This window comes from Hemicordylus capensis, chromosome 2 (genome assembly GCF_027244095.1).
Source record: "Hemicordylus capensis ecotype Gifberg chromosome 2, rHemCap1.1.pri, whole genome shotgun sequence".
In the NCBI taxonomy this organism is placed as follows: Eukaryota; Metazoa; Chordata; class Lepidosauria; order Squamata; family Cordylidae; genus Hemicordylus; species Hemicordylus capensis.
Genome location: NC_069658.1, coordinates 188,818,788 through 188,844,854, shown reverse-complemented (window position 1 = coordinate 188,844,854; position 26,067 = coordinate 188,818,788). Strand labels below are relative to the sequence as shown.

Here is a 26,067-nt window from a genome sequence, read left to right as displayed (position 1 = left end):
GGTGTTGGCTGTACCTAGATTCACTTTTAAAATGAACATATGTACAGTCATTCATGCAAAAACATGTACATGTATATATGTACAAAGCAATGCCTGAATAGAGCTAATCTATTCAGCTCTGTGCTCCTTGGAGAAAGAGCGGAATATAAATGTTAAATAAATAATAACTTTTATCCAGATTATTTGAACTCCTACATTTGACCTGAATAGCCTTGCCTTGTCCCCATCAATCCAGTAGCCCAGTAGCATTGATGGGGATTGAATTACAATCTGGGACCCTCATCCATCTGTGATACGTTCTCCCTTTTCCTCTGATTAGGTCCCAGATTTCTCATACCTCACCACTTCTTCTTTTTCTTCTTCCCACAGTCCAAAGCTGCCTATGTTCTCTTTTATCAACGTCAGGACAAAATACGCCACCCAGTTCACCCTGCTGCTGCCCCCACAAGTGCTGCTGCCACCAGAGACCAGGAGCACTACGAGCCCTGCTGTGATTCCCATTCCAGAGAACAAGCAAACCGGGACTTCATGGACGTGGACTGACCTTTGCCCCACCCCGCTTTGCAACAGGAGAGGAGGGCGTCGAGAGTCGGGCACCTTCCTTTCTTCAGACTGAAGCTGGCAGCTGGAATCTATCCAGTGGCAACTTTCTCAGGCCTTGGAATAGGGTTAGGACAGGGAAGTAGGACTGGAGCAAATGGATCCCTCGGCTGTTCCTCTGTGCTTCAAAGTGCAGGAGCCTTTCTTTGCACATAATTTCCCTACTTTGAAGGGGAAGGTCTGGTTTTCCCCCTTCAGGGCCAGCGTCTTGCACCAGCATTTTGTAAGATTTGGGGGTGGAGGGGAGTGATCTTCTCTTCATCTCAAAAATGGGGAGGCATTCTCAGGGCCAGACCTTCCAGCCGGAGCAGAAGTGAGTGCATCATTCCTGTGAGCCCTCGCCCATGCTGCTCTTCTCGCCCAATACTCTACTCTTAGCATCAGGGTGACGGCCCTTGTTCTGCTGCATTTTGATCTAAGGTCCTTGCCTGTGGTTGGACGTACCCGATTCTGTGCTCGAGCAGACCTTACAAGGGTATTCTACATCTCCTGAAGCCAGCCGGACACTCCCTCTAGCCCTGTCATTGGTCACTGCATGGAGCTGAAGAAACAGCCCCTTGTTTTCTTACCTCTCAAGTGCCTCCTTCTGCCTCTCAATTAGAGCAATAATTTCTGCTGCACTTCCCACCCCTCCAGCCCCCCATATCTCCCCCTCTCACACCCATCAACGCCTGAATCCTGAACCATACATGAATTTCTGGACTTTCTTCTCCCACAGTGTTCTGGTTCCAAAGTCCCCCTCCAGCTACAGTGGTGGCCATATTAGCTGCCAGGCTGGAACATGCTGCTTCTGAGTCTTAGCATCAAAGGGACAGCACTGAGCTACTTAGTCTGTGCTTAAGGCTGCCCCCTTCATGGGGCTGGAGGAGGAACTTCACCCCTATCGTCCAGTACCATCAGCTGTGAGGGTTCTCCCCCCTAAGTATTCCAATTCCTGGGAAAGGAAGGGGTGTCAGTGTCCTGCCCTGGCCCCAGGAGTGGTATTAGTGTTCTTCCCCCTTGCCGAGTGTCTCCCACCTCTGCCGCCGCTTCGAGGCTCAGGGATCGTGCTGGTTTGTAAATAGGTTTCTGTGTGCAATGTGGGGGTGGGATGGGGCAGAGTGGGACACGAACAGAGCACTCGCACTCTGTGCTTCTGCAGGCAGCATTTTCTTAAGGATTTGGGGAAGAAGATTTCTTCACTTGACTCTTGGGGCTTTTTTCCTTTGAAGTTTTTTTTTTTTTTTTTGCAGATGAAAATATTTTTGGCATGTGGCAAAAACTGTACATAAAAGAACTTCTCTTAAATGGCACGTGAACTTTTTCCCCCCTGGCTCTCTACATTTATATTCAGTTCCTTGTGAAAATGTACACAAACACCAGCTGACATGCTGAGGAAAATTAAATTCAAGTAACTTCAAATAGAACATATTACTTCAGGTTGTCATTTTGATTTCAGATGGGACAAGTTAGCCTAACTGGCCCTTCTTAGATTCAGTGTGACTTTGGTGTGATTTTCCTCATCATGTCAGCCATTCTCTGTTCTTAGCTTTATTCCCCACTTTGAACGAGCCCTCCCCCGCTGCTACTTGTGATCCCTGGTCCCCTTTGGTTTGTAAAAACAAGATGACTTGTTGGCAGTTCCGTAAGAGAAGCTAGGCCTGTGCCCTTGCTGGCTTCTGGTTTCATCCTACTACTGTAACAGGGCCAGGCTTATTTCTCACTGGAGAAGGCAGCAGAGGAGTATTGGGGCCACCCTCCAGCAGAATGGATAGCCACTGGCTTGGAGACTTCCTCACCACTTGAATAAAGGAAAGGTCACTGGCTGTTGGATGAAGCCCAAAGAGTTAGCACGCAGGAGTCCCAGTAATTTCTCATTGGGAGGAAGACTGAAGCAAAAATCAATGGCAACAGAGGCCAGGTGCCACATGGGTGAGTTTGGCTTCTTAAGGAACAGGATAGCATGGGCAGTGAGAGGCACACTTCTTCTGCCCTTACTCTGTATATGATGGGTTCAGCTGAAGCCCTTGCAACCTTCAAAAGGCCTCATGCTCTTCCTTGGTGCTAGATAAGACAAAGTGGACTTTCTCCCCCCAGAGTTGGTAGGTAGCCTTTAAAGGTTTGACTGATGCCTCTCAGGAGGGAACATTCCCAGTGCCTCAAGCTTCAGCCCTCTACAGCAGAGCTAATTGAGTACAGCATGAGTCTTTGCTGAACTGCAACCCCAAAACTGGGTCACAACACCACCTAAGGCAGATGGATTCAGTAGGATAGGTTCTATATTGCTGGATGGGGTTAAAGGTCATTCTTGGATCTAGAAAAATTGAAGACTGATATGCCTCGGCCTACTCTTCATGAAGGAAATGTTACTGGGGTTTCCTGTTCAGCAGAAACAAGTCTCTGAAAATCTGGTGTCCTCTATACTCTATATTACTCTGTATTTTGAACTGCATTTCCCCTAGCCTGGGCATACATGCCATGTGCCCAGACCTTCCTTCGTGCTGAATCTAGGAGTTTTTCCCTCTGCCCAGAAAAGGTTTTTTTTTAAGGTGGAGTCCGTAAACCTTGGTGCCTAAACCCACAGGTCAACTGCCATCAGGTAAGGAACATATGAAGACCATCCTTAAAGCAGGAATGGTTACAATCACCTCTGTTTAATAACCAAACCATTCTGTACTCTACACAGAGCTTACAGTGTGACAGCCTGAAGCATCTACCACATTTTGTTCTCTCAGGCAGAGCAAAGACGGTAGCACTTGTAATCAATGCACTGTCTAGACAGCTCCAAAGCTTCAAGGACACTCAGAAAAATGGTGCTACACTCTGCTCCTCTGACAAGTGTCAGTTGGTCTTCAGCTCTGTTCTGCCTCTAGCATCACAAGCCACTCCACACTTTAACACACCATGCAGGAGAAGGTGGGTCTCTGCCACCACCCAATGTGTGGGGAGGGAAAGCAATCTGTGTGCAGCTCTTCTAGAATTGCTGCTTTTGGCTACTGCTACCATCCTCAATCTGGTCCAAACATCCCTGCCAACTTGAGGTTCTGTGACATCAGCTGTTCTTCTACATCCTGTAGAGCCCAGTGGTGAGAAACCAGCTCCAAAGCTTCCCATTCAGCCTGAGGAGAGAAATAAAATGGTAAACCAAGGCTCTTTTTGCAGTTTACACATGCTACTAGTAGCCATATTTATGTGGAAGTAACTGGGTTGGCTCAAAGCCCAGAACTTGCAGTTAAAAAGCACCAATAATATCTTTATCATTTTTAAATTATCTAGGTGCTTCATCTCACACAGAGGTTGAGTTTGCTTATACTACTTGTTTCCACTTAGGTGAAACCATTGAGAAACTAAAGCAGGCATTACCTTGAAGGCTTTGTTGGGCTCAGGTGGAGCAGGCACAACTGGGGACAGAAACTGATCTTGCAGAAGCAATTGGTTCTGCTCTGCAGAAGAGAATATTACATGAGCAAAAAAAGGCCACAAGTCAAAGTTCTGTAAACAGATGAAATCGGTGTACTGTTAATTAAACCAACAGATTAACCAAACTTGGAATTATCACACAAAGCAGCAGCAGGAATGGTGAAAGATAAGTCGTAATGTGGGAGGTAATATTACATATCTGTGACCTCTAGACATTGAGATGCCAAGAGATATTGCTTCGATAGTTTCAAATATTTATATAGATAACACTAAAGGGGAATAAAGCAGCTGTAATTCAAATAGAAGAGGAACAGCAGATGCTAAGATTGGCATTCTTTTCTTAATGTGCTTTCTCTTGATTCTGGACCTAGTGCGTTTATCAGAAATCTCCAGCTTTTCTTTTCTTTACTTCTGCTCTTTGCGCATTCTGATTAAGCTAGAGCCAGATTAATAATGTCTTTTTTCCTTCTTCAAAGAGTGTGGCCACTGGTTCGTCATCCCAGTATCCTGTGCTGATTTGCCACCTTTTGCACTAGACACTAACTAGTCTGAAAAGCTTCCTGCATTACCACCTTAAGGCTATAACATCCTGCATATGAGGCTTTTCGATACTCTCTGCTACCAATCTCTTCCCGCTTCCACTCAACATCAAGCCTAAGGAAGAGCTCTGTACCTCTAGAAAGCTAGCTCACTGTTTTGATTATTAGGACCAACTAAAAACTGTTACTCGTCTTGTTTGAATTTTCCATTTATGCTTCCTTAATCTTCTCATTGATATTTATTTATTTAAAATTTTATTATACCGCCTCCTCCAAAGACTCTAGGCAGTGAACAACAGTACCAATAACAATTAATTAAAATAATAGTAATAATTAAAGGGCAAATGCCCTTTAATAGGATATGCTAGCCTCCTATAGCTAGGACTTGCTTTTCTGGTGGAAGAGCATTCAGTAATGTCTGAAGTGGTACAGTCCAGAAACACTTTTACTATATGGCTGGCTGTAGACCAGGCCTTGCTCTCCCTGCTCAAAGAACTACAGGTGAAACTTGGAAAATTAGAATATCGTGCAAAAGTCCATTAATTTCAGTAATGCAAATGAAAAGGTGAAACTGATATATGAGACAGACGCATTACATGCAAAGCGAGATAAGTCAAGCCTTAATTTGTTATAATTGTGATGATCATGGCGTACAGCTCATGAAAACCCCAAATCCACAATCTCAGAAAATTAGAATATTACATGGAACCAAGAAGACAAGGATTGAAGAATAGAACAATATCGGACCTCTGAAAAGTATAAGCATACATATGTATTCAGTACTTGGTTTGGGCCCCTTTTGCAGCAATTACTGCCTCAATGCGGCGTGGCATGGATGCTATCAGCCTGTGGCACTGATGAGGTGTTATGGAAGACCAGGATGCTTCATTAGCGGCCTTCAGCAATTCTGCATTGTTTGGTCTCATGTCTCTCATCCTTCTCTTGGCAATCCCCCATAGATTCTCTATGGGGTCAGGTCAGGCGAGTTTGCTGGCCAATCAAGCACAGTACACTGTATACTTTTCAGAGGTCCGATATTGTTCTATTCTTCAATCCTTGTCTTATTGGTTCCATGTAATATTCTAATTTTCTGGGATTGTGGATTTGGGGTTTTCATGAGCTGTACGCCATGATCATCACAATTATAACAAATTAAGGCTTGACTTATCTCGCTTTGCATGTAATGCGTCTGTCTCATATATCAGTTTCACCTTTTCATTTGCATTACTGAAATTAATGGACTTTTGCACGATATTCTAATTTTCCAAGTTTCACCTGTAGTGTTCAGCTTTGTATAAGCAGTGTACTGAAAGATGCCAAGAATATGGATGGGATACAATCACATCCTGACTTCCATAGCTGGCTTTGTCTTTATGGCACAGGCTTCCCTTTCAAGACTCCCCTGTATAGTAGCACTACTTTATCTTCTGCTGTAATAGACTCAGAGAGTGGCTTATTGCATTTTTTTAAAAAAATGGCTGAGGCAGATTTCAGTGGTCTACTTTGAGAATTTTTCCTCAGGTCTACCAATAATCCTGTCAGCAAGGGGTTCAATCTTCCTCTTTAAAAAATGTTGGAAGGGATGGGCCAATTGGCCCGCCTCAAGCTGAAAGAGGGGCCTTGCTACTTTGCCTCCCCCTCCGCTACAACCTGCTGGAAGTGGCCCAGCCCTTTCCCTCACACCCCACCTCAGGAAAATAGGAAGCTGCCATATACTGAGTCAGACCATTGGTCAATCTCGCTCATTATTGTCTACACAGACTGGCAGCAGCTTCTCCAAGGTAGCAGGCAGGAATTTCTCTCAGCCCTATCTTGGAGAAGCCAGGGAAGGAACTTGGAGCCTAGATGCTCTTTCCAGAGCGGCTCCATCCCCTGAGGGGAATATCTTACAGTGCTCACACTTCTAGTCTCCCTTTCGTATCCAACCAGGGTGGACCCTGCTTAGCTAAGGGGACAAGTCACGCTTGCTACCACAAGACCAGCTCTCTTCCTCTCTTCTTTCTCACCAGTGTCTTCCCCCAGGATGAGGTTGTACATGCGGCGCAGGCCAAAAACGTTGAGGAAGTACCAGGAGGCTGAACTCACCCTGAAAGAACAGCAACTGTCAGTGACTACTGTGAGGAACCTTCCTGGCCTCAGGCCCACAGAGTGGGACCCAGGGCTGTAGCCTCCACCATTCCCTTCCAAATCCCCCACCCCGACCCTGCATATGGCTGGAGCTGGGGGAGACAAGTGCTTACCAGGAGGGGTCCAGGGAAGGCAGGTCAATTCCACGCTGCAGCATGGGCTTGAACCGCAGGGTCAAGGGGAAGGGAACCTTGGCTGGGGGGTTGGGAGGGAGAGGGGTTAGAGCTGGCCCCTCCCCCCCAACTCCCCTGCTCTCCGCAACCCTCCTCCCGCAATGCTCCTCAGTCATGTTTGGCAACTCCCTGCTGGCTCTCGTGTGGCATCCTGCAATCAGCTGGGTTGGAAAACACCCAAGTCCCAAGCTATGGTCTCTTGCCAAGGGAAACACAGCACTTTCAAGTGTTCAGAGAATTTCATGGTAACCTTTACAACAACCCTATGAAGTAGGACAATACAACTATCCCTGTATTGTAGATTACCCAGACGAAGAAAGGCTAAGGGGTGGGAGCTTGCCTAGGAATTCTCAGCAGAAGTGAGACAAGTCAGATGTTTTGGCTGACAGCTCAGTCTCTATGCTATACTAGATAGCTGGGGGCAGCCCACCATAAGCCCCTGTACTCCCCTCCATAAAACATGAATAAAGCAACCTACCTCACGGGCCAGCTGAGCCAAGAACTGGACCACCCTTGGCCCTAGAAGTGCTACCACGGACAGGGGTCTTGGGCCCTAAACCCCATCAGTGCAACCCTCTGCCTGGACTGATTTCCCCTCACTCACTTGCCACAAAACCAGAGAATGCCCAGTTGATCCAGCCTCCCACAAGGATCATGGGCAACACATTGACGATATTCCCCTTCATCATGTCTGTAACCATGGTAGGGTCTGCAGGAGAGAGAAAAAAGCAGGGCTGTATGCATGCTGTGATTCAACTGGAGCACTGGAAAGCTATAGAATTTAGCTTTCTGAGTATGACAGCATTTAAGAACTCCCTTCAGACATTACTGAGCTCAGTGGTGCTCATGGTCACAACTGCAAAAGTGGGAAGTCCCAACCCCTGCTGTCACTCCCCCTCTCCTGCCAGGCATTCACAGCTACGGTTCCATTTGTCTGAAGGGAGAAGCACTGTAGCCATGATGGCCAGCACTTCTGTGAGCAGCAACTTGGATCGCCTGAGGTTGCTGCTCACAGAAGCATTGACCATCATGGCTACAGTGCTTTCCACTTCAGACAAATGGAGCCATGAGTGCCCGCCAGGAAGAGGTGCATGACAGCGGCAAGTCAGGATTTCCTTCCCACTTTCCCAGTTATAAGCTTGAATGCTGCTGCGCTCAGTAATGTCTGAAAAGGGCTACTGTATGCTTGTTTTTGTACGTTTCTAGCCCTTATGGCTATAAAGAAAGTGCATGGATGGTACCTGTTTAAATCTCAGAAGCTGAAAGGATGACCGAATAAGATTTCTACAGGGTGGGTTTCAGTGCCCTGTATTGCTCTTTGCCCCTCCCCAGGACTTGCAGAACCAGGCAAAATGCATGAAGCAAAATGAAGCAAAATGAGAATGCATAAAATTTAATGCATAAGATGACATCTAGAGTTTCTTGTCACAGAATAAATATTGGTCCACAATAAATATTGGTCCAGAACACTCCCAGACCTGCTTTAAGAGACTGATCTCAGTTTGACTACATGGCTGGCCACTCCTTAAGACAAATGGGGTCCTGTCACCAGGCATCAACCCTATCATGAGCCATCTGTTGCTTGGCAATCCTATTTTGCCTTTATTCCTCCGGCCACTAATACTAAAGGGGAATCTGCGAGAAAAGGAAAAGAGAAGCCCCTAGAAGGGTGTCACGTACAATATCTCAGAAGTCAGGTCTCACTGTTATTAGCCCCCAGTACCAGACAGGAGGGGACTCTGGATGAGAAAGAGGCCACCTATGAGTTCATGACAGTAGTGTGATTTAAACCAAGGACTGGCAAGTTCTCAACTCACTTTCTTAACTATTGTGCTAAGCGTAGGAAGGGCTAGATACAGGTGTGGTTGGTGAGTAAGATCAAATAGTCATCCAGAATTTGCTGCCATCTGTAGGAAAAAACCTAGTCACCTCAGCTGAACACCTTTGACAAGCTGCACACCTGAAGAGCAGAAGTGGGACCTTGGTGAAATATTCTATACAGATATCAAACCATCCAGTCAGAATTCCAGGGCTGCCCTTCTGGGAGCGAGGAAGGAGCGGACATCTGTTGAGGGTGGGAATGAACATTCTAGCAGCCCACTCTGCCCTACCGCTCATTATTTATTTTTATTTATCAAATTTAATAAAACTGAATTAGCACACCTGGCATCCATCCCCACCCCCACACACCCTTGTTACCTGTCAGGGGGTTTCGGGGCTGCACCTTGCGCTTGGTTTTGCAGAAGAAGCCGCTTTCAGGGTTGTTGAAGTAATGTTTGCGCATGAGGAAGCCCTGGGAAAACAGAGGAGGCCATGAAAGCTTAGAGGAGGACTACCCCACAGACAGCATTAAGGAGTCTCTGCCAAGAAGTGAAGGGTCTGGGAAGGGGCTGTCCCTAGGTTCTCTCTCACCTGACGAGTCAGGAACTGGCCATTTTCCCTCAGGAGGCGGCTACGAGCCAGAATCTGCCTGACAAACAAAAAGTACTCGACTCAACTGCAGTTCTTTTCAACAGAATTTATTATGGCAAGTGATAACATAAAACAGCAGAATCAGATCTTCAAGTCAAAACTACCAGCAAGAGAGAGGGCCACCCACATCCCCACCTCTCATCAACCCATATTCCTACATACCAACAATTGTTTGGAGGAGTGTTAAGTTTAGGGGTGTCAGTGAATGGAACCATGCTATTCTAGAACAGAAGCTTTAGAATCCTTTGCAGTGTCATGGGGGAAAGGTTTAGGTGCCCTTTGCATATCGGACTGGTGCAGCAGTGCATGCTCTGAGCTGCCCCACAACTTCTTTTGAGACACTGCAGGGGATCCTAATACTGCAGTTTTCACATCTCGTAACACAACCATTTGGAATGGAGGAAGTCTTGGAACAGTCACAGCCTTAAAAACAGGAAAGTGGGGATTATGATACCTTTAAATAGACTATGTTATGCTGGTATAGGTGTATGCAATTTAAAGAGGTACTAATTTTGATTTTTGAAGCCCAAAGAGTGTGGGCCCAAAATATCACCTGCTGTCATATTTTATTTATTATAGTTATAAGCTGCCTAACACCTAAATCTCAAGGCAGTGTATACCTTAAAACAATAAATAAAGCTCAATAAAAACAAAATACCATTTTTAAAACATAGTTTTAACAAAACCTTCCCATGACTTTAACAAAAACATTTTTAAAGTAGTTTTAGCAGAAGGCTTGAGAATTTTTGAAGGCAGCCAAAGACGGAGAAGCTCTTATATTGACAGAAAACACATTCCAAAGCCTGGGGGCAGCCACAGAAAAGGCCCAGTCTCACATAACCACTAAACGAGCCTGAACCTTCCCATGTGATCTCAGCTAAGAGGCAGGGTTCATGACAAAGAAGCTGCTCACTTAAATACCCTAGACCCAATTTTATATCCCGCTCTTCCTCCAAGGAGCCCAGAGCGGTGTGCTACATACTTAAGTTTCTCCTCACAACAACCCTGTGAAGTAGGTTAGGCTGAGAGAGAAGTGACTGGCCCAGAGTCACCCAGCTAGTATCATGGCTGAATGGGGATTTGAACTCAGGTCTCCCCAGTCCTAGTCCAGCACTCTAACCACTACACCACCAGCCCTTTGTATTTTGCTTCAAAAACCATTGGTAGCCTGTTCAGTTCTTTTAAAATTGGTGTTATATGGTTGCTTCAGGACACCCCTGAGACCAGTCTGGCTGCTGCATTTGCACCAATTGAAATTTCCAAACTACATACAAAGGCAGCCCCATGTACAGGGCATTAAAGAAGTCTAGCCTGGAAGTTTTATTTTTATTTATTATTATTTTATTTAAAATATGTCTATACTACCCAAAACTTGCATCACAATTAAAATCATTTAAAACATTAAAAACACTTAAAACCCAAAATTTAAAATATTAAAATTATAAATCAAATTAAAAGTCTGGGTGAATAAATGTGTCTTCAGTGCCTTTTTAAAAGTTGCCAGAGATGGGGAGGCTCTTACAGAGGTGCTCTAACCCCCAGTCCGTGACCTCCTAGGTTCTGGGGGGCCTCCGGCAGCCACCCCACACCCGCCCTGCTGAACCTCAGTTTGTTTGTTTGTTCCTTTTATTACAGCCACTGCGCGGCCAAGGGGTGGCTGCCAGGGGGTGAGGGGAGCAGTCCTTCTCTGCTCTCCATTATCCCCCCTCCCCCAGCGGCTGGAGCAATGCTGGGCAATGCTTCTCAACTGCGAAGGCGTGATTCGCAATTGGTAGAAGATGCTGGCCCGAGCGGATGGGCCCAGCATTGGTCTGGCCGATGCAGGGGGGAGAGTGGAGGAGGACTGCTATGCTCACTCCCCCCACCGGCAGCCACCCCTCGGCCACGCAGTGGCTGTAATAAAAGGGGGGGAGGTTTAGCGAGGCCCCTCCAAAGTAGGTTTCAGGGAGCCTCGTGGGGTGTGTGTGTGTGTGATGGCTGGGAGCAAATCAACTAGGTGCGCCCCGGGTCCTTATTTCAACGGGGTGCGCATTCCAAAGCCCAGAGGTAGTAACGGAGAAGGCCCATTCCTGAGTAGCCGCCAAACGTTGGTGGCAACCACAGATGAACCTCTCCAGATGATCTTAACAGGTGGTGGAGCTCATGGCAAAGAAGACATTCTCTTAAATACCCAGGGCCTAAGTTGTTTAGGGCCTTATAGGTAATAACCAGCACCTTTTATTTTGCCTGGAAACATATCGGCAGCCAGTGTAGTTCCTTCAACACAGGAGTAATATGGTCTCTCCTAGATGACCCAGAAACCAACCTGGCTGCCGTGTTCTGCACCAACTGCAGTTTCCAGACTATGTACAAAGGCAGCCCCACATACAGCGCATTGCAGTAATCCAGCCTAGAGGTTACCAGCAGATGTACCGCTGTTTTGAGGTCGTTCATCTCAAGAAACGGACACAGCTGGCGTATCAGCCAAAGCCGGAAAAAAAGCACTTCCTGGCCACCGCCTCGACCTGGGACACCTCCAGAAGCACCCCCAGACTGCGTACCTGTTCCTTCCGGAATTTATCAGCATACGTACTACTATTCTGAGGCTATTTACTTCTGAAAACATGCACCTGCCCAATTGTTTATCATTGGTAGAGACCATGTTTTATGACCTGCCTCTGGAGACTAAGCTGATGGCCACCAACAATAGGGTCTTTGCACAGTGGCCTCCAGACTAAAATTTCCTACCCAGAGAGATCTATGCACTGTCTCTTCAGAAAATGGTTACAAACATTCCAGAAGCTGAGTAGTTTATACTAAGTTGTTGTTTTTTAAACCCAGTTGTGTGTTTCATTTTGTTTGGTACTTTTTGTTGGAACAGATTTGTCGACTGATCAATATTTCTGCAGATTGTAAACCACATGTCATCTTTTCTTAATTAGGGGCAGGGCATGAAAAATTACGTTTAAACAAGACCCAAATATGTAGGCCTCCGAGCTTCGCAGCGCTCTTGTCAGGAGGCTAAGCTTTCTGTAAAACCTAAAGTTTGCTTCTCTCCTTCCTTGAGTCAGTCTGTCAGTGCAACCCACAACACTACCAACTACTTGGAATGTGGGCGTGGCCTCCCGCCGCCCCTCCCACAGCTCACGTGTCCTGCCGTTGTTCAGGCCAGCCCAGCTCGCGCTCGCCGCGTAGCAGACCCGCCACGCGCAGTCGCAAAATCCCTACGGCGAGCGCGATCCAGGCGACGGGCAGCAACACCCAGAAGCGAATCGAGCCGTCCAGCCGGAGCTCTGGGAACGCCATTCTAGCAGCGAATCGGAAAGGGAACCTCTTACGGCGTGACTGAGAACCGGGCTATAAAAAGAAAATAGGAGTCCTTAGCCAGGCTTGATGAAAGGAACCGGAAGTAATGCGGGATTAATGAGTCCACTTCCCGCCGCCATGTTTCCGGGTTCTAAACCACCCCCCACCCCCATTGAAAATTACATGGAAGATATTCCGTATAGTAGGAAGACATGCGTTTCTAACGGGAACGGGGTACACGTTCTTCAGTTTTCCCCCCTCAGGAGTGACCACTGGAGGGTAACCTGGACGTGCACTCTGAAAAGAGCTTCTCCCGTCGCCTCCATGGAGCTGACCCTTAGTGGCCCCTGTGCGGGCAGCCCACGCAGAGCACCATGATGGTAGCGCTGGGCGCGGGGGTAGAGCGCCTCCCATCACAGAGACGCGGGGCTGCTGCGCCGCACATGGCGGCTGTCATTCGGGTCAGAGGCAAAAGGGTTGCGTCCGTAGTACAGCAAACCAAGACGAAAGTACCCGAAGGTACTAGAAAGGAATTATTTTATTCTCTGAATACTTTTTTCTAGCACTCTTGCACATAGGTCTCTTGTTTGTGTTGGCTTTCGGCTAGGTACCTGAGGTGCAGGGTTGAGAGTACATTGATTCCTGCCTCTCTAGGATCCAGCGACTCTCTCTGGTCTTGCTTGCTTCCAGGACCAAAAATCCCGGAAGTACTTCATTGAGGGCAGGACTCAATCATCTTGGCGTTTGCTTCGTTTCTGTCGTAGCGCTAGGAAAAAGATTGGTTCCTTGTAAATAGGAAGTCTTGCGTGACCTCTGACCTCCCTGACACTGCATTTTGTATAGAGTTTGTATAAGAAGGGGAAAGTAATTTAACATACCGCCTTCCCTTTCCTGGCCTGTCACCAGTTGTTTCCATGCGCTGAAGAAGAGGGTGCATGTTTAGTTTAGAAGGCCCGGATAAGGGGGCAGGAAAGTGAGGATTAAGGTATACTTGTATATTTTTGAATTCCAACAGCAATGAATTTCAATTAGCAATAAATGTAGCTAGCTTGTGAGGAGGGTTACCTTTTCAAAATCTGTTTCTTCTTTCCTTGGCTACAGAGATTAATTTCCTCTACTAAATGCTCTTCATTCTTTCACTAAAGGCTGGTACTACAACTCTTGCAGGAATCTTATGGCGATGCTCCCAGAGCAGCAGGTGCAAGGGAAGCTGCTCCAGTATGAGGCTTTTGTCAGTGATGTGCTGCAGAGGGATCTCCAGTGAGTGACCCTAAAATGTTTATTTTCTCCAGTCCTGTCTTTTGTCCATCCCACCTCATGTAAACATGCAATCTGTTATGCCTCCGATCAATCTTGGCCGACTTTCTTTTGGTGCTTCCAGACAATTATTGCTGTTTCTCCCCAGGAAGGTGTTGGAACAGCGGGAGGAAGTCTGTGAAAAGATTGCACAGTACTTGCAGCTCAAGAATGTTATCGAGCGATTGCAGGTAACTCAATTTATTTAAATTATGCTTTACAGAAAAATATTTTGCTCATATAGGAGGCAATGTATTGTAAGTGTTTAAAGGTAAAGTGTGCTGTCAAGTCGATGTGGACTCCTGGTGACCACAGAGCCCTGTGGTTGTCCTTGATAGAATACAGGAGGGATTCACCATTGCCATCTCCCGTGCAGTATGAGGTGATGCCTCTCAGCATCTTCCTATATCACTGCTGCCCGATATAGGTGTTTCCCATAGTCTGGGAAACATACCAGCGGGGGTTCAAACTAGCAACCTGTGGCTTGCTAGTCAAGTCATTTCCCTGCTGCGCCATTAGGTGAACAGAAGTGTTTAGATAGCAGACAGTAAAATAAAGGGGCCTCTGTAAGGGTAGTTCTGCCCCAGGGAACAGAGATGGATCTGTAAATGGCTGTCCTCCTTTTTTTCTCAGGAGACAAGAGGCCAGGAACTGGTGACACAAGTGGATCTAGGCTGCAATTTCTATGTCAATGCAGAAGTGTGAGTAATGCAAAGGGGTAGTGTGTACTGTTCTTCTAGCTTCTGTGTGCAGTTATTTCTTTACATGTTCCAACCAGTGTTGCCTCTAACAGGGATTCCCAGATGTTGTTCACTACAACTCCCAGCATCCCCAGATGCAATGGCTTTTGCTTGAGGATTCTGGGAGTTCTAGTCAACAACATCTGGGAATCCCTGTTAAAAGGGAACACTGGTTCCAACTCCTTGTATCCTATTGCACTGTGACTACTTTTGGCTGCATAGGGGAACCCTGTCTCTGGGGAAACATGTTTCTGGGGTAAAAATGTATTTCTTATGACTATTTTGTTTCTAAGTAAAATGGGACACTGGGAATGGGAGAATCATGCAAGTCATAAGGGGCAGGATGGCCATTCAGTCCAACCTCCTCTGACAAGGCAAGTGCCATCTACATACCACCACACTCTCTGGACAAGCTTATGCAATCCAGACTACCACATCATGCAGTCAGCGAGCAGGTGGACTTTGTTACTATATCTGTCAAGTAGACAGTTTCAGATGAGTCCAGCAAGCAGGCAGTCAGACTATACCACTTTTTTAGGGAAGCTGAGGAATCTCTTTCTGTGGAGAGGAGGGCAGTTTCTTGCAATGAATCTTTTAACTTTCCAGATTACTGGGGAGAACACTATTCCTGTTGAATATGCAGTTTTTAAAAGCACAGAGCCCCCTGTGAGGAGAAAAGGTTATAATAATTCTGGGTCTAAGATCTGTGCTACAGAGTGTCGTGTAAGAAAGCCCCTAATTTGGATCTCATCTCTGCCCCTGCCTAGGTGGTCTTAAACAAGCCACCATCTTTCATTCTCAGCCTTCCATCTGCAATATGGGGCTAGTAATACTGGCCTACTTTACAAGGTTGTTGTGAGGTTTACTGAGATAATATAAGTGCAACATTTTGAACACACTGCTTTATAAATGCTAAGTGATGGTACTATTGTCAGTTTGGGGAGGACTTCAGCTGTAGTGAAAATTCAGAGCTAATTGAATTTGGCTATGAGGGAGACAGATCAGGTAAATCCAGTTGGAGGAGCCAGGAACTTAAAAAGCTGGTCCCTCAGCATATTGAGAAATGACAGAGTAGGAACATAGGAAGCTGCCTTATACCAAGTAGGTCCATTGGTCCATCTAGCTCAGTATTGTCTAGTATACAGTGTCTACCTAGACTGGCAACAGCTTCTCCAAGGTTACAGGCAGGAGTTTCTTCCAGCCCTACATGGAGATGCCAGGGAAGGAACTTGGAACCTTCTGCATGCAGATGCTCTCCCAGAGTGGCCCCATCCCCTGAGGGGAATATCTTACAGCACTTCCATGTAGTCTCTCATTCAAATACAAACCAGGACAGACCCTGCTTTGTAAAGGACAATTCGTACTTGCTACCACAAGACCAGCTCTCAAGGAGCTTCCCAAGACTTTCTCTGAACAACAATGGGAAAGGAGAGTGCAAATGAATTGAAAATCATCTTCTTGAGGATAGTCGCAGATCAGGAAACCATGGCATACTTTTAATAGGAAAGAATTGGCCTTTAAAAAGCCATGCACCTGTCAACACAGCTGCTATTTATGTTTTCCCCATGGGGAAGTTGTTGCTGTATCTGTCATGAAACAGTAAAGGTTGTTCTGCATTTGCACAGCATCATAGGTGCATGTGGCACTTTTCAACATAAGCACAGAAACAAAAATTCTGACAGGTCTCTGCTCTTATAGTCTGTGATTCTCAAACTGTGTGCCATCAGAAAACTTCTCATGTGGCACAAGAAATAAGTTGAGTCAAGGCTTCTGTGAGCCCAAAGCATGCAGCCGCCACAGAAGGGGCCGCCCACTGCCACTCTGCAAGGCTCACTGCTCTGGCCCTGCCTCCTTCCAGTCAGGAAATAGGCCCTGGATGGTCGGCACACCAGGGTGGGCTCCTCTGAGGGCAGGGGGTTCTTATTCTTAACACATTCTAACACCTGGTGAACTTTACTTCTAGAGTATCCCTTCTATTTTTAATTTTGTATAACTATTTTTTCTGTTAGAAGTTTGGGAATCAGAGATCTAAAATTTGGCTGTGGAGGGAACTTTGAAGAGTGGCTGTGCTGACAGGGACCTGAAGTCATGCTGTGTAATATGCTCCCTCATTTCTCCTCCCTTAGTAATCTACCTGCTCATGTGCTTGGGGTGGGAGTCGATTTACATACTGCATTTATATTCCACTGTCCATGGGGAAATTCAAGGCAGCCTATGTGGAGTTCCCAAGTGCTCTCTCCTGTTCCGTCAGTGACTAGAACCAGGCCTAGTCCTGCTTAGCTTCAGAAAGGTGACTACATTGTGTGCCCTTAAACCGTGCCCTGGGACCCATGTCCTCTTTCAGATAACTCTTCTTTCTGTGGCAAAAGCATGATCATCTTGCTGCTTATCCTAGGGAGAGTGTGCCACTTCCACCCCCACCCCCCCGCTGACCTTAGCTATTTCTGTATATGATGCCACTTCTATCCAAGACTTTTGAAGTTTTAGAGGATGTGGACAGGAGAAGGCTAACTTGAGAGTAGGTTGAGGTCTTATCCCTAAATGAACCCTTTCTGGGCAAAAATAATGTGTGCTGACAGATAATTGGCAAAACAAGAGATAATTTTAGGCTGTCTTCCCACTAGCACTCAGCCCATGCAAGGACGGGTGGTTGAGTGTGAAGTGCCACTTCAGTCTCTCCACTTCCTGCTGGCGGAGGGCCAAGATCAGTGTGAACACACATTGGCTCTCAGCGAAAAGCGATGCCATCCATCAAAAAGTCCTGATCCTCAGGAGGAGATCAGGAAGGGGCTTGTACCTCGTGTACATTTGAGCATAACTCTGAGGTGCTTTCTTTTACATTCATATGATGCCTCCCTCCCCCATATGCACACTTGATTTATATGTAATTTTTGGTGGATAAACTCTCTCTTCAACTTCTTGGACATTTGAAATGCTAAATATAAATCCTGAAGAATGAGATGGGACTGCAGCTTAGTGGTAGAGCACATGCTTACATGCAGAAGATCCCATATTCAATTCCTGGCATCTTCAGGTAGGTTTGAGAAAATTCCCTGCCTGAAACCCTGCAGAACCACTACCAGTCACTGTAGGCAATATTGAGATAGCTGGGCAAAGATCTGAGTCAGTTGAAGACAGGTTCATGTGTTTATTGGTATTATTATTAGCTGAATGTGTTTCCATTATATTATGGTTGGAAGATATGATAAGCTGTAATGGCTTGTCAGTGTTGCTAGCTAACCCGTTAACTGAGCAAAGAGGCACCTTTTTATTTAACGTGGTCATTTTCATTGTTGAGAAGGGGGAGAGCAACTGGCCCTATCCAACCCCAGCACTGCCATCCCTCCAGTGGCTGTTGCTGATGTCTGTCTTATGTTTCTTTTTAGATTGTGAGCCCTTTGGGAACAGGGGACCTTCTTTATTTTATTTTATTTATTATTCCTCTATGTATACCACTTTGGGAACTTTTGTGGGGATACACACACACACACACACACACACACACACACACACACTCACACTCACACTCACACTCACACTCATAGTAGTAACAGTGGTTCAAGTGTCGGAAATTCAAATCTTAGTTGGTGACTTTGGGTCGGTCTCTCGATCTCTCGGCTTGCCCTATCTTACAGGATCATTGTGAAGATAAATGAGGAGAAAAGTCGTATGCTACCTCAGCTCCATAGAGGAAGAGCGAGACAAAAATGTAATACATAAAATGAATAAACTTGGCATAAAATGCAATCTAAGGCTGTTCCACAACTCCAAGCCCTAGTGAGGATACACAACTGCTGCATTTGTTTTTTTCTTTCATCAGGCCACATTTATGCCGTTTTAAACCTATTTCTTCACTCTACTGTAGGCCAGAAACTTCTACCATCTTTGTAGCACTAGGTTATGGGTTCTATGCAGAGTTGACGCTGCCTGAGGCACTGGTCTTCATTGAGAAGAAGAACAAACTTCTGACAGAGTGAGTTTAAAGAACTTGTCCCTGCTATCCTCCCCCACAATATTTGATTTGTTGGCTCCCATTTGGTAAGGCATGTGAAAGCATCCTTCCCTAGCCTGGAGTGACAAGATGTTGGATCTGACTACCAGTGGTCCCTCTTTAACTGCCTCAAGCAGACCATGCTGCTAGGGATATATATGGCAGAAGCCCCTAGAACAAGGCTGTACAACCTTGGCCCTCCAGCTGTTGTTAACCTATAACCTTTTGGCACTGTGGCTGGGGATGATGGGAGTTGTAGTCCAACAACTGCTGGAGGGCTGAAGTTGTGCAGCCCTGCTCTAGAGCAATTAGGGGTGACTGGAATATAGCTTGTTAACTAAACAAGTTCCACAAAGACCCAAAGCTTTTGATTTCTCGTTTCTGTCATTTTAGAGCAAATCTGTACTACAGGCATGATCTGGATTATCATCATTCTCTCTCTGCAGGTAGCTCTGAGTCTTGTAGTTCTGTAATAGGTGGAGTGCTAAGGATCTCTACCAGAGAATTCTTAATTCCTTCGCCAAACTGTAATTCCCAGGATTCTTTGTAGGAGTCTTGACGGTTAAATGGGTTTAAAACCAATACAAAGGTGTCATGTACACAATGACATGTTCTTAATTGCAGCACTCTAGCATCAGGCATTGACCTGATGCAGCATTTTAGCAGTCAGGAGTGTTTATAAGAGTGAGGAACCCTGAAGGTCTAAGTTTTAGACTGCATGTATATTCCTTGGGGATTTAATTTGAGGCAGGACTCTGCTTCTATACCTGTTTACAATGCTAAGATTCAGGTCTGGAATATGTAGAAGAAAAAATACCTCTGAGCATGTGCAGACTGGCACCTCATTATTGAGTAACTGCAGCCTGAGCTTTTGCAGTGGGTGGGGTGGGGGGTGGGGCGTATGGTCTACAATAATGAAATATTTTTACTAAAATACAATTAAAACACAGGTATAATTGCAGATAAGAGGCCATGGCTTCTGAACATAGTTGAGTCCTGGCACATTTTTTGTATCTGAAAATAACTTATAACAGACGGCCCCCTCTACAGAGGATGAAGAGATGGCTCTGAGACTAAGGCAGCTTAGCTGTCAGTCATACCAAGGGCAGTTCACTGCCAGTGCAGTTTGATCCAATGCCTGTGTACGCAAAAACAAGTCCTACAGTATTCAGTGGGGCTTTATCCCAGTAAGTGTGCATAGGACTAACCTTTTATTTAGGCTCAGGCAAGGGTAACTGGGTATATTCTAACAGGGCTAGTTCCTCCCTATGCACAAATCCTAGACTAGCACAATGTGGTCTAAATTCTGTTAGAGTTTATTGGCCCAATCCATCCTTTTTCTTTATCTAGTATATATTCCCTCCCTTTATAACAGGCTCAGCGAGGCCCTCACCAAAGACTCTGCCAAGATCAAAGCCAATATCCGGATGGTTTTAGAGGTAATAATGGCATTGGGTAATGGGTAATGTGCAGTCGGGTGTGTGTGTGTGTGTGTGTGCGCGCGCGCGCGCGCGCAAACTGGAGGCATTCAGTGGTCCAGACACAACAGGTCAACATGTTTGGCAGGAATGCTGCTCAAGTGAACGAGAGAAGCTTCAGACTAGGTGGTGGCTGCTTTCCTTTGGGGGCTTGGTGGAGGCTGTTCTGTGACATGGGGGAATGCTGCTTTGGACAAAATGACCTGTGATAAGAGGAGATGCTGTGTTGCAAAAGATAACTGGCAAGAAAACTGAGGCTCAAACTTTTTCTCTCCCATCCTTGCCCTCAGGGCTTGCGTGAACTCCAAGGCCTCAAGGATTTGCCTGAGGAGACCAGAAGAGATGACATCTTTTAGGCACCTCTCCTCCCTTACCCACAGGGAGTTGTTTTCCATGTCTGACATGCTGGAAGAAGAGTTCATCTCTTGCACATTTTGGTGAGAGCAGGAACTGTACCTGCAACTGCAGGAACACTGCTTCATGTGGTGTAAAGAATGTGAGACAATATGGGAGGTGTGGCTTGGAAGGGGAAGGAAAACTTCTCATGGGGTGGGGAAATTGCCTTCTTTGCCCCAGACGCTCCCTCCTTCTCTACCTCTGCTTCTTAGTGCAAGCTCATTTCAATTGTAAAAATAATAAAGATTCTGCATTCCAGTCTGTTTCTTGCCTTTATCTTTTCTCTCCACTCTGCTTTCCTTTTGGGCAATAATCCATGTCAGTTGTGTCTTGGTTGCAAGAAATATATTGTCCTAGCTCAGATCACAGAGAGGGAATATTGGGTGAGTGGTGGTGGTGGTAGCTGCCTATCCTGTGCTCAAGATGGCATACAATTAAAGAGAGAGCTGGGGAAATGTTTTGACAATGCAAACATTTAAGAAAAACAAATAGAAGTCAATAGACCAGGGCCAAACAAAACAACTAAACTAGTGAGCTGAGCCAAAGCTCAAATGGAAGAGATGTGTTTTGCACCCTCTTTGGAAGGCCAATAGAGAGGTTAAATCTGTGGACTTCCTCACTCCCAATCTGCAATATCTGTCTACAGTGATTGTCCTGTGGGATACTGAGATACTACATGTAAAGTCCCTCCTATTCATATAGTACTCTTCCTAAGTTCTATTAGATATGAAAAGTCTTACAGTGAGTAACACTTGCTTTTTATGCTCTTTCTTATACGGGTTTAAATGCTGGCTAAGGATAAGCAATTGGAAGCTTACACCTTAGACTATTTTTTTATTGCTACTGTTCAGTGTTCTCCTCTTCAGCCCTAAGGGACTCACAACAGCTTCAAATGTGGCTCACAGCAACACTAGTGCAAGACCAAGGTAATGCAAGCAGTTCTTCCCATCCTCCTCCCTGCAGCTGAAAAGCTGCTCTGAAGGGTTGAGGGACTCTCCAATGGCATGTGGTATGATGCCAGAGGAGGAGAGCACATGGAGACACCTTTTGTTAGCGGAAGCTGTGTTAGTACACATTGTTTCCATACCCCCTGCAGTCACCAGCACTACATTCTATACTGTTGAGGGTCCCTTGACCCTTGTGAATGGCTTTGGGGGCTGCCAGGAGGAGGGTGAGAAGAAGAAAATTGTACCAACTCTGACTTCCACCACCATTGCTCATGCTCTTAGCAGATAACCTCTTTTCATCACGGTGGGTGCTAGCCATTATTTTAATGTAATATATGTATACATAGTGTTTCAAAAGACTCCTAAGGCAGTGAATAATAACAAATACATGTAGCAATCAACAAACTATAGCAGCAGTCAGTATTGGTAGATGGCAGTGAGTCAAATACAATAAACAAGCAGAACAGCCAGAAATCTCAGAGTTAAAAAGTATATTTAAAGATCTAAAAAGAATAGGCAATTAAAAGGGTCTTTGGTGCTGAAAAGACATCTGAATGAATGCCAGACCAATATTTAATCCTGGAGAGTGTTTCAAAATCAGTGCCACAAACCAGAAGTCCCTATCTTTTGCCACCAGCTGCCTCACCTCTGAAAGCAAAGCATGGGGACCTGGAGAAGGGCTGCAGGCTCATATGAGAAGAGACCGGAATCTGGGTCCCAAGCATAGCCTGATTCCAGGCTTGCCCCCCAATGCACACTCTCTCCATCTGTGGTTTCCCAAGTTCTTACAAAGCCCCTTTCCAGCACAAGAGCAGAAGGGAGGCTCCGCCATGTACAAGCGAAGACATGGAATAGGAGTTCAGTGCTTTGCTGAAACCTCTTTTTGCAGTTCACACTAGGAGATGGGATTAACCATCATCCTGACTCATGGACTTTAAAGCCATGAGTAGGAATTCCTACTTCCCCAAGTAGTTACATTGGATGCCCCTGCCCCCAACTTTTCCAGACTACAGAGCCTATAATAATGGTATATTTTGCTTCTGGGGAGTGTAGCGATGACCCTTCCACCCCAGTATGGTGCCTTGAGTAACTGCACAACTCAATGAAAATGTGAGTTGCTATCTAAGAAAAAATAACATTTCTAACTTGACACCAATGATGATCCAAACATCAGTATGTCCTTCAGCTGAAAGGACATACTGTGAGTAATCTAAAGGCTACCATCACAGGGCTGGGAACTGGTCAGATGCCTTCTACTGGCCAGTCTACCAAAATCATCACATCTTTCCTTTGGTTTCTTGTCAGCTGTCCTTGGGCGCACACACTACCAACATCTGTCCATCCAAGCCAGACAAATAACAGTGGTTCCCTTTGTGAATAAGGATGCATCTCTGGAGGCATGTCTGGCTTGTTGTGTCTCATAGTGCCTACAAAGGCACTCTTGCTCAGGAGAGCCTCTGCCAACTTTACACTGGGGAAAGGTTATCCCCCAACACAATCCACAGAGGGCAGGTTCAGATGAACAAAGCACATCTGATAACATCAGAGCTGTGGAAAGAATGAACCTGCCCTGACGTTACTGGTGGATGTGCAGAAACACACATGGAGCATCCTTTAATCACACGAGAGAGATGCTCATCTTAATCTCCCCTCTACACGCACACCAATGAAGTTTTGAAGTGCACGAGGGGTGATTCACTTGAAGCGGCCCCAAGTGTTGTTCCATACTGCACAACTTGTCTTTGTTGCTGTCCTCCAACTTGCTTTCAAGGGGCCCACAAGCAGACCTCCCTGCCGCTCCTTCTCCATCGCCCCTGCCATTTCCCCACCATCGCTTTTTATCTTTGCCCCCGTGTGGCGGTGGGCACTGTGGCTGGGCCAGGCTAGCCAGCAAGAGAGAGAGGCATGTAGGCCAGCTAGAGAGGCCCATCTCGGCCCAGCCACAGCGCCCACCACCTTCACGGGGGCAAAGATAAGTGGTGGTGGGGCAAGGGCAGCGGGGCAAGGGTGAAGGAAGCGGTGGGAAAAGGGCAGCAGCAGGGGGGAGATATTTGTGTGCCCTGCTCCTTGCATCTGATGTCAGATGCAGGGGGCGTGGCTTGGGGCACGCTAGGGAGGGCCCCCTACAAAGATTTTGTCCTTGGGCCCCCAGGGGTCTCGCTATGCTCCTGCAAAGAGCATTTAGATGTTACAATAGAAACCAAAAACATATTACAGGTCATCTCTTTTTCGCCTACTTTCCAGTAGGCTTATGAGATCACCTGGCATTTTGTGTGTCCCCTATCAACTTCACAATGCCTGGACCAATATAAGACAAATCGGGTACAGTTGCAGGGACACATAGTGACACCTCAATGGCATAGTTTGTGATGTCACCCACCCCAGTTCCAAGATGGCGAACATGTAAACATTTGAGGCACAAGTGGGCTAACTGTGAACCGCCTAACCAATTTGAACCAACTTTGCTACAGCTGTAGGGACACATAGGGATGCCCCAATGGCATAGTTTGTGAAAATGTCAACCCCCTGATTCAAGATGGTGGACGCGTGAACGTTTGAGGTGCAAGTGGGCTAACTTGTGGAATGTCTAACCGATTTGAACTAAATTAGATACTGTTGTAATGAGTGGCACACAGGGACACTTCAATGGTGTAGTTTGTGTTGATGCCGTACACCCCAATTCAAGATGGCGGATGCATAAACCTTTGAGGAGCAAGTGGGCTAGCTTGTGAACTGTCTATCTGATTTGAACCAAATTTGCTACAGCTGTAGGAGCACATAGGGACACCTCAGTGGTGTAGTTTGTGATGATGTCATGCACCCCACTTCAAGATGGTGGTCACATAAACATTTGAGACATAAGTGGGCTAACTTGTGGAATGTCTAACCGATTTGAACCAAATTAAGTACAGTTATAGTGAGTGACACACAGGGACACCTCAATGGTGTCGTTTGTGAAGTTGTAATCTACCCTAATTCAAGATGGTAGATACATAAACTTCTGAGGCAAAGTGGGCTAACTTGTGACCAATTTGAACCAAATTTGCTACAGCTGTAGGGACACATAGGGATGCCCCAATGATGTCATAGTTTGTCATGATGTCATCTACCCCATCCAAGATGGCAGATGCGTGAACATTTGAGGTGCAAGTGTACTAACTTGTGGACTGTCTAACCAATTTGAACCAAATTTGGTACAGTAGTAGTGAATGACAAACAGGGACACCTCAATGATGTAGTTTGTAATGATGTCATCCTCCCCAATCCAAGATGGTGAACATTTGTGGCACAAGAGATGTAATTTACGGACCTTGATTTGAAACAAATTTAGTCCAGTTGTAGGGATAGTGAAAGGAAAGTAGGCAGATTAGTTCTTACTAGAACGTGTGTGTGTGTGTGTGTGTGTGTGTGTGTGTGTGTGTGTTTGGTACTCTGATTTTTTTAATTGGTAGTGTGACTTTTAATCATAGTAAATGTTTAAAAAGATGGTGGGGAATCAAAGAGCACATTGAGGTGGAGGGGTTTGTAAGCTTGATTTTAGGTTTTAATTAAGGTTTTAATTGTAAACTACCCAGATATTTTATATGGGGCAGTATATAAATATGATAGACAGATTGATCAATCATGTATACTGAATCAGCTGCACAGCTGATGCCCAAAATCCTCAAGAGAACTGCTGATCACTACTAATCCAGAATCTGGCCCATGACACAGATCAAAATAGTTAGTGCAAACACCACACACAATTTGGTATTTCTATCTTTGGCTGCCTTTCTTATGATCCCCCTTTTCTGAGATAGCACTACAGTTGTTGGGACAAGCAATCATATGGCTCCAACCTTTGAGAAAAGACTATAAATTACTATGTTACATTTTATCATTAACATATAGGCAACATTAAACTGCTAAAGCATATGCGAACACACCCATATACCTTTAAAAGGTCTTGCAGTATATATTTCAGTAGTTATTTCTTGCTCCCCACCTCTTGCTGGTAGGGTTGCCTCCTTGACCTGACAAATTATGAACAGTCCAGCCATTTAACACATCAACGGAGCAAAACAAAGAGGACATCAAGGGACTTATTGAGACTGCAGTATAACCAGTATATCTAACATTGCTTTATTTTCATTATTAAACACGGGGGGGGGATGATCTTGTCAAATAGCCCCTCATCCTACGCACAGATTTCCTTTCCAGTGTGCGACAGTAGAATAACTTTATGCATTGTTTCTTCACAACAAATTTTATGAATAGTTCATTGCAGTTTTTTTCTTTCATTAATAAAAAAGAGAATTAAGAAGTTTACTATTGCCCCTTTCTGGCTTGCAAAGCTATTTTTCCCCCCACATATGTAGATTATGAAACAGACGGTAGCAGCAATTAAAGTTTGTTCAGATACACAATTCTGCCAGATGGATAACCACTGCCCAGGATATGTTTTCTTCTATGATGAGCAAAGCCAGGCTTAATTGGCTCATGAGAGCCAAGTCCTGATATTTGTTGCAGTGTCAGAACTCAGCCTGGAACATGGAACTGAACAAGCACAGAGAGTATTTCCCCTTTGTTTTATAGTGCTTCCCTCATAAACATGAAGGAGACTTAACTTAGTTTAACTAAGACT

General features: G+C 45.6%; 3 protein-coding genes across 10 annotated transcripts in view; 2 read left to right on the top strand and 1 right to left on the bottom strand.

Annotated features, from left to right (window-relative positions):
- Positions 1-1,904, top strand: part of USP11 (ubiquitin specific peptidase 11) — a 41,637-nt gene extending 39,733 nt beyond the window's left edge. Inside the window, exon 21 of one of the 2 annotated variants that reach the window (XM_053289014.1) lies at positions 370-1,904. In XM_053289014.1, the coding sequence (XP_053144989.1) occupies positions 370-543 (174 nt within the window). In that variant the 3' untranslated portion in view covers positions 544-1,904. The remainder of the gene's footprint in view (positions 1-369) is intronic. The other variant, XM_053289016.1, reaches the window with a different exon arrangement.
- A 1,310-nt stretch (positions 1,905-3,214) lies between these two features.
- Positions 3,215-12,595, bottom strand: LOC128342122 (ER membrane protein complex subunit 3-like). Of its 3 annotated transcripts, none has more exons than XM_053289019.1 (8): positions 12,438-12,595; positions 9,251-9,308; positions 9,038-9,131; positions 7,443-7,547; positions 6,779-6,860; positions 6,545-6,624; positions 3,943-4,022; positions 3,215-3,698 (listed from the first exon to the last, which is right to left on the bottom strand). In XM_053289019.1, exons 1-8 carry the CDS (start codon positions 12,593-12,595, stop codon positions 3,588-3,590), a joined length of 768 nt encoding a protein of 255 aa, XP_053144994.1. In that variant the 3' UTR covers positions 3,215-3,587. The 3 variants fall into 3 exon arrangements, with proteins under 3 accessions (XP_053144994.1, XP_053144995.1, XP_053144996.1); XM_053289020.1 differs by lacking the exon at positions 12,438-12,595 and adding an exon at positions 11,851-12,390; XM_053289021.1 differs by lacking the exon at positions 12,438-12,595 and adding an exon at positions 11,723-11,758 and having other exon boundaries at positions 9,251-9,304.
- Positions 12,546-20,754, top strand: UXT (ubiquitously expressed prefoldin like chaperone). Of its 5 annotated transcripts, XM_053289023.1 has the most exons (8): positions 12,713-13,114; positions 13,741-13,855; positions 14,001-14,082; positions 14,525-14,592; positions 18,497-18,604; positions 19,016-19,068; positions 19,998-20,061; positions 20,391-20,754. In XM_053289023.1, exons 1-7 carry the CDS (start codon positions 12,970-12,972, stop codon positions 20,057-20,059), a joined length of 633 nt encoding a protein of 210 aa, XP_053144998.1. In that variant the 5' UTR covers positions 12,713-12,969; the 3' UTR covers positions 20,060-20,061; positions 20,391-20,754. The 5 variants fall into 5 exon arrangements, with proteins under 5 accessions (XP_053144999.1, XP_053144998.1, XP_053144997.1 ...); XM_053289024.1 differs by lacking the exons at positions 12,713-13,114; positions 19,016-19,068 and adding an exon at positions 12,546-12,698; XM_053289022.1 differs by lacking the exon at positions 19,016-19,068 and having other exon boundaries at positions 12,721-13,114.
- The last annotated feature ends 5,313 nt before the right edge of the window (positions 20,755-26,067 follow it).

Coding starts and splice junctions, on each gene's coding strand:
- LOC128342122 (XM_053289019.1), bottom strand. CDS start 12,595: ATGGCGTTCCCAGAGCTCCGGCTGGACGGCTCGATTCGCTTCTGGGTG. Junction 6,625..6,778: donor CCTTCCCTGGACCCCTCCTG/GTAAGCACTTGT, acceptor CTGTTCTTTCAG/GGTGAGTTCAGCCTCCTGGT. Junction 4,023..6,544: donor CATCCTGGGGGAAGACACTG/GTGAGAAAGAAG, acceptor TCTCTTCTGCAG/AGCAGAACCAATTGCTTCTG.
- UXT (XM_053289022.1), top strand. CDS start 12,970: ATGATGGTAGCGCTGGGCGCGGGGGTAGAGCGCCTCCCATCACAGAGA. Junction 13,856..14,000: donor GTGCTGCAGAGGGATCTCCA/GTGAGTGACCCT, acceptor GTTTCTCCCCAG/GAAGGTGTTGGAACAGCGGG. Junction 14,083..14,524: donor ATGTTATCGAGCGATTGCAG/GTAACTCAATTT, acceptor TTTTTTTCTCAG/GAGACAAGAGGCCAGGAACT.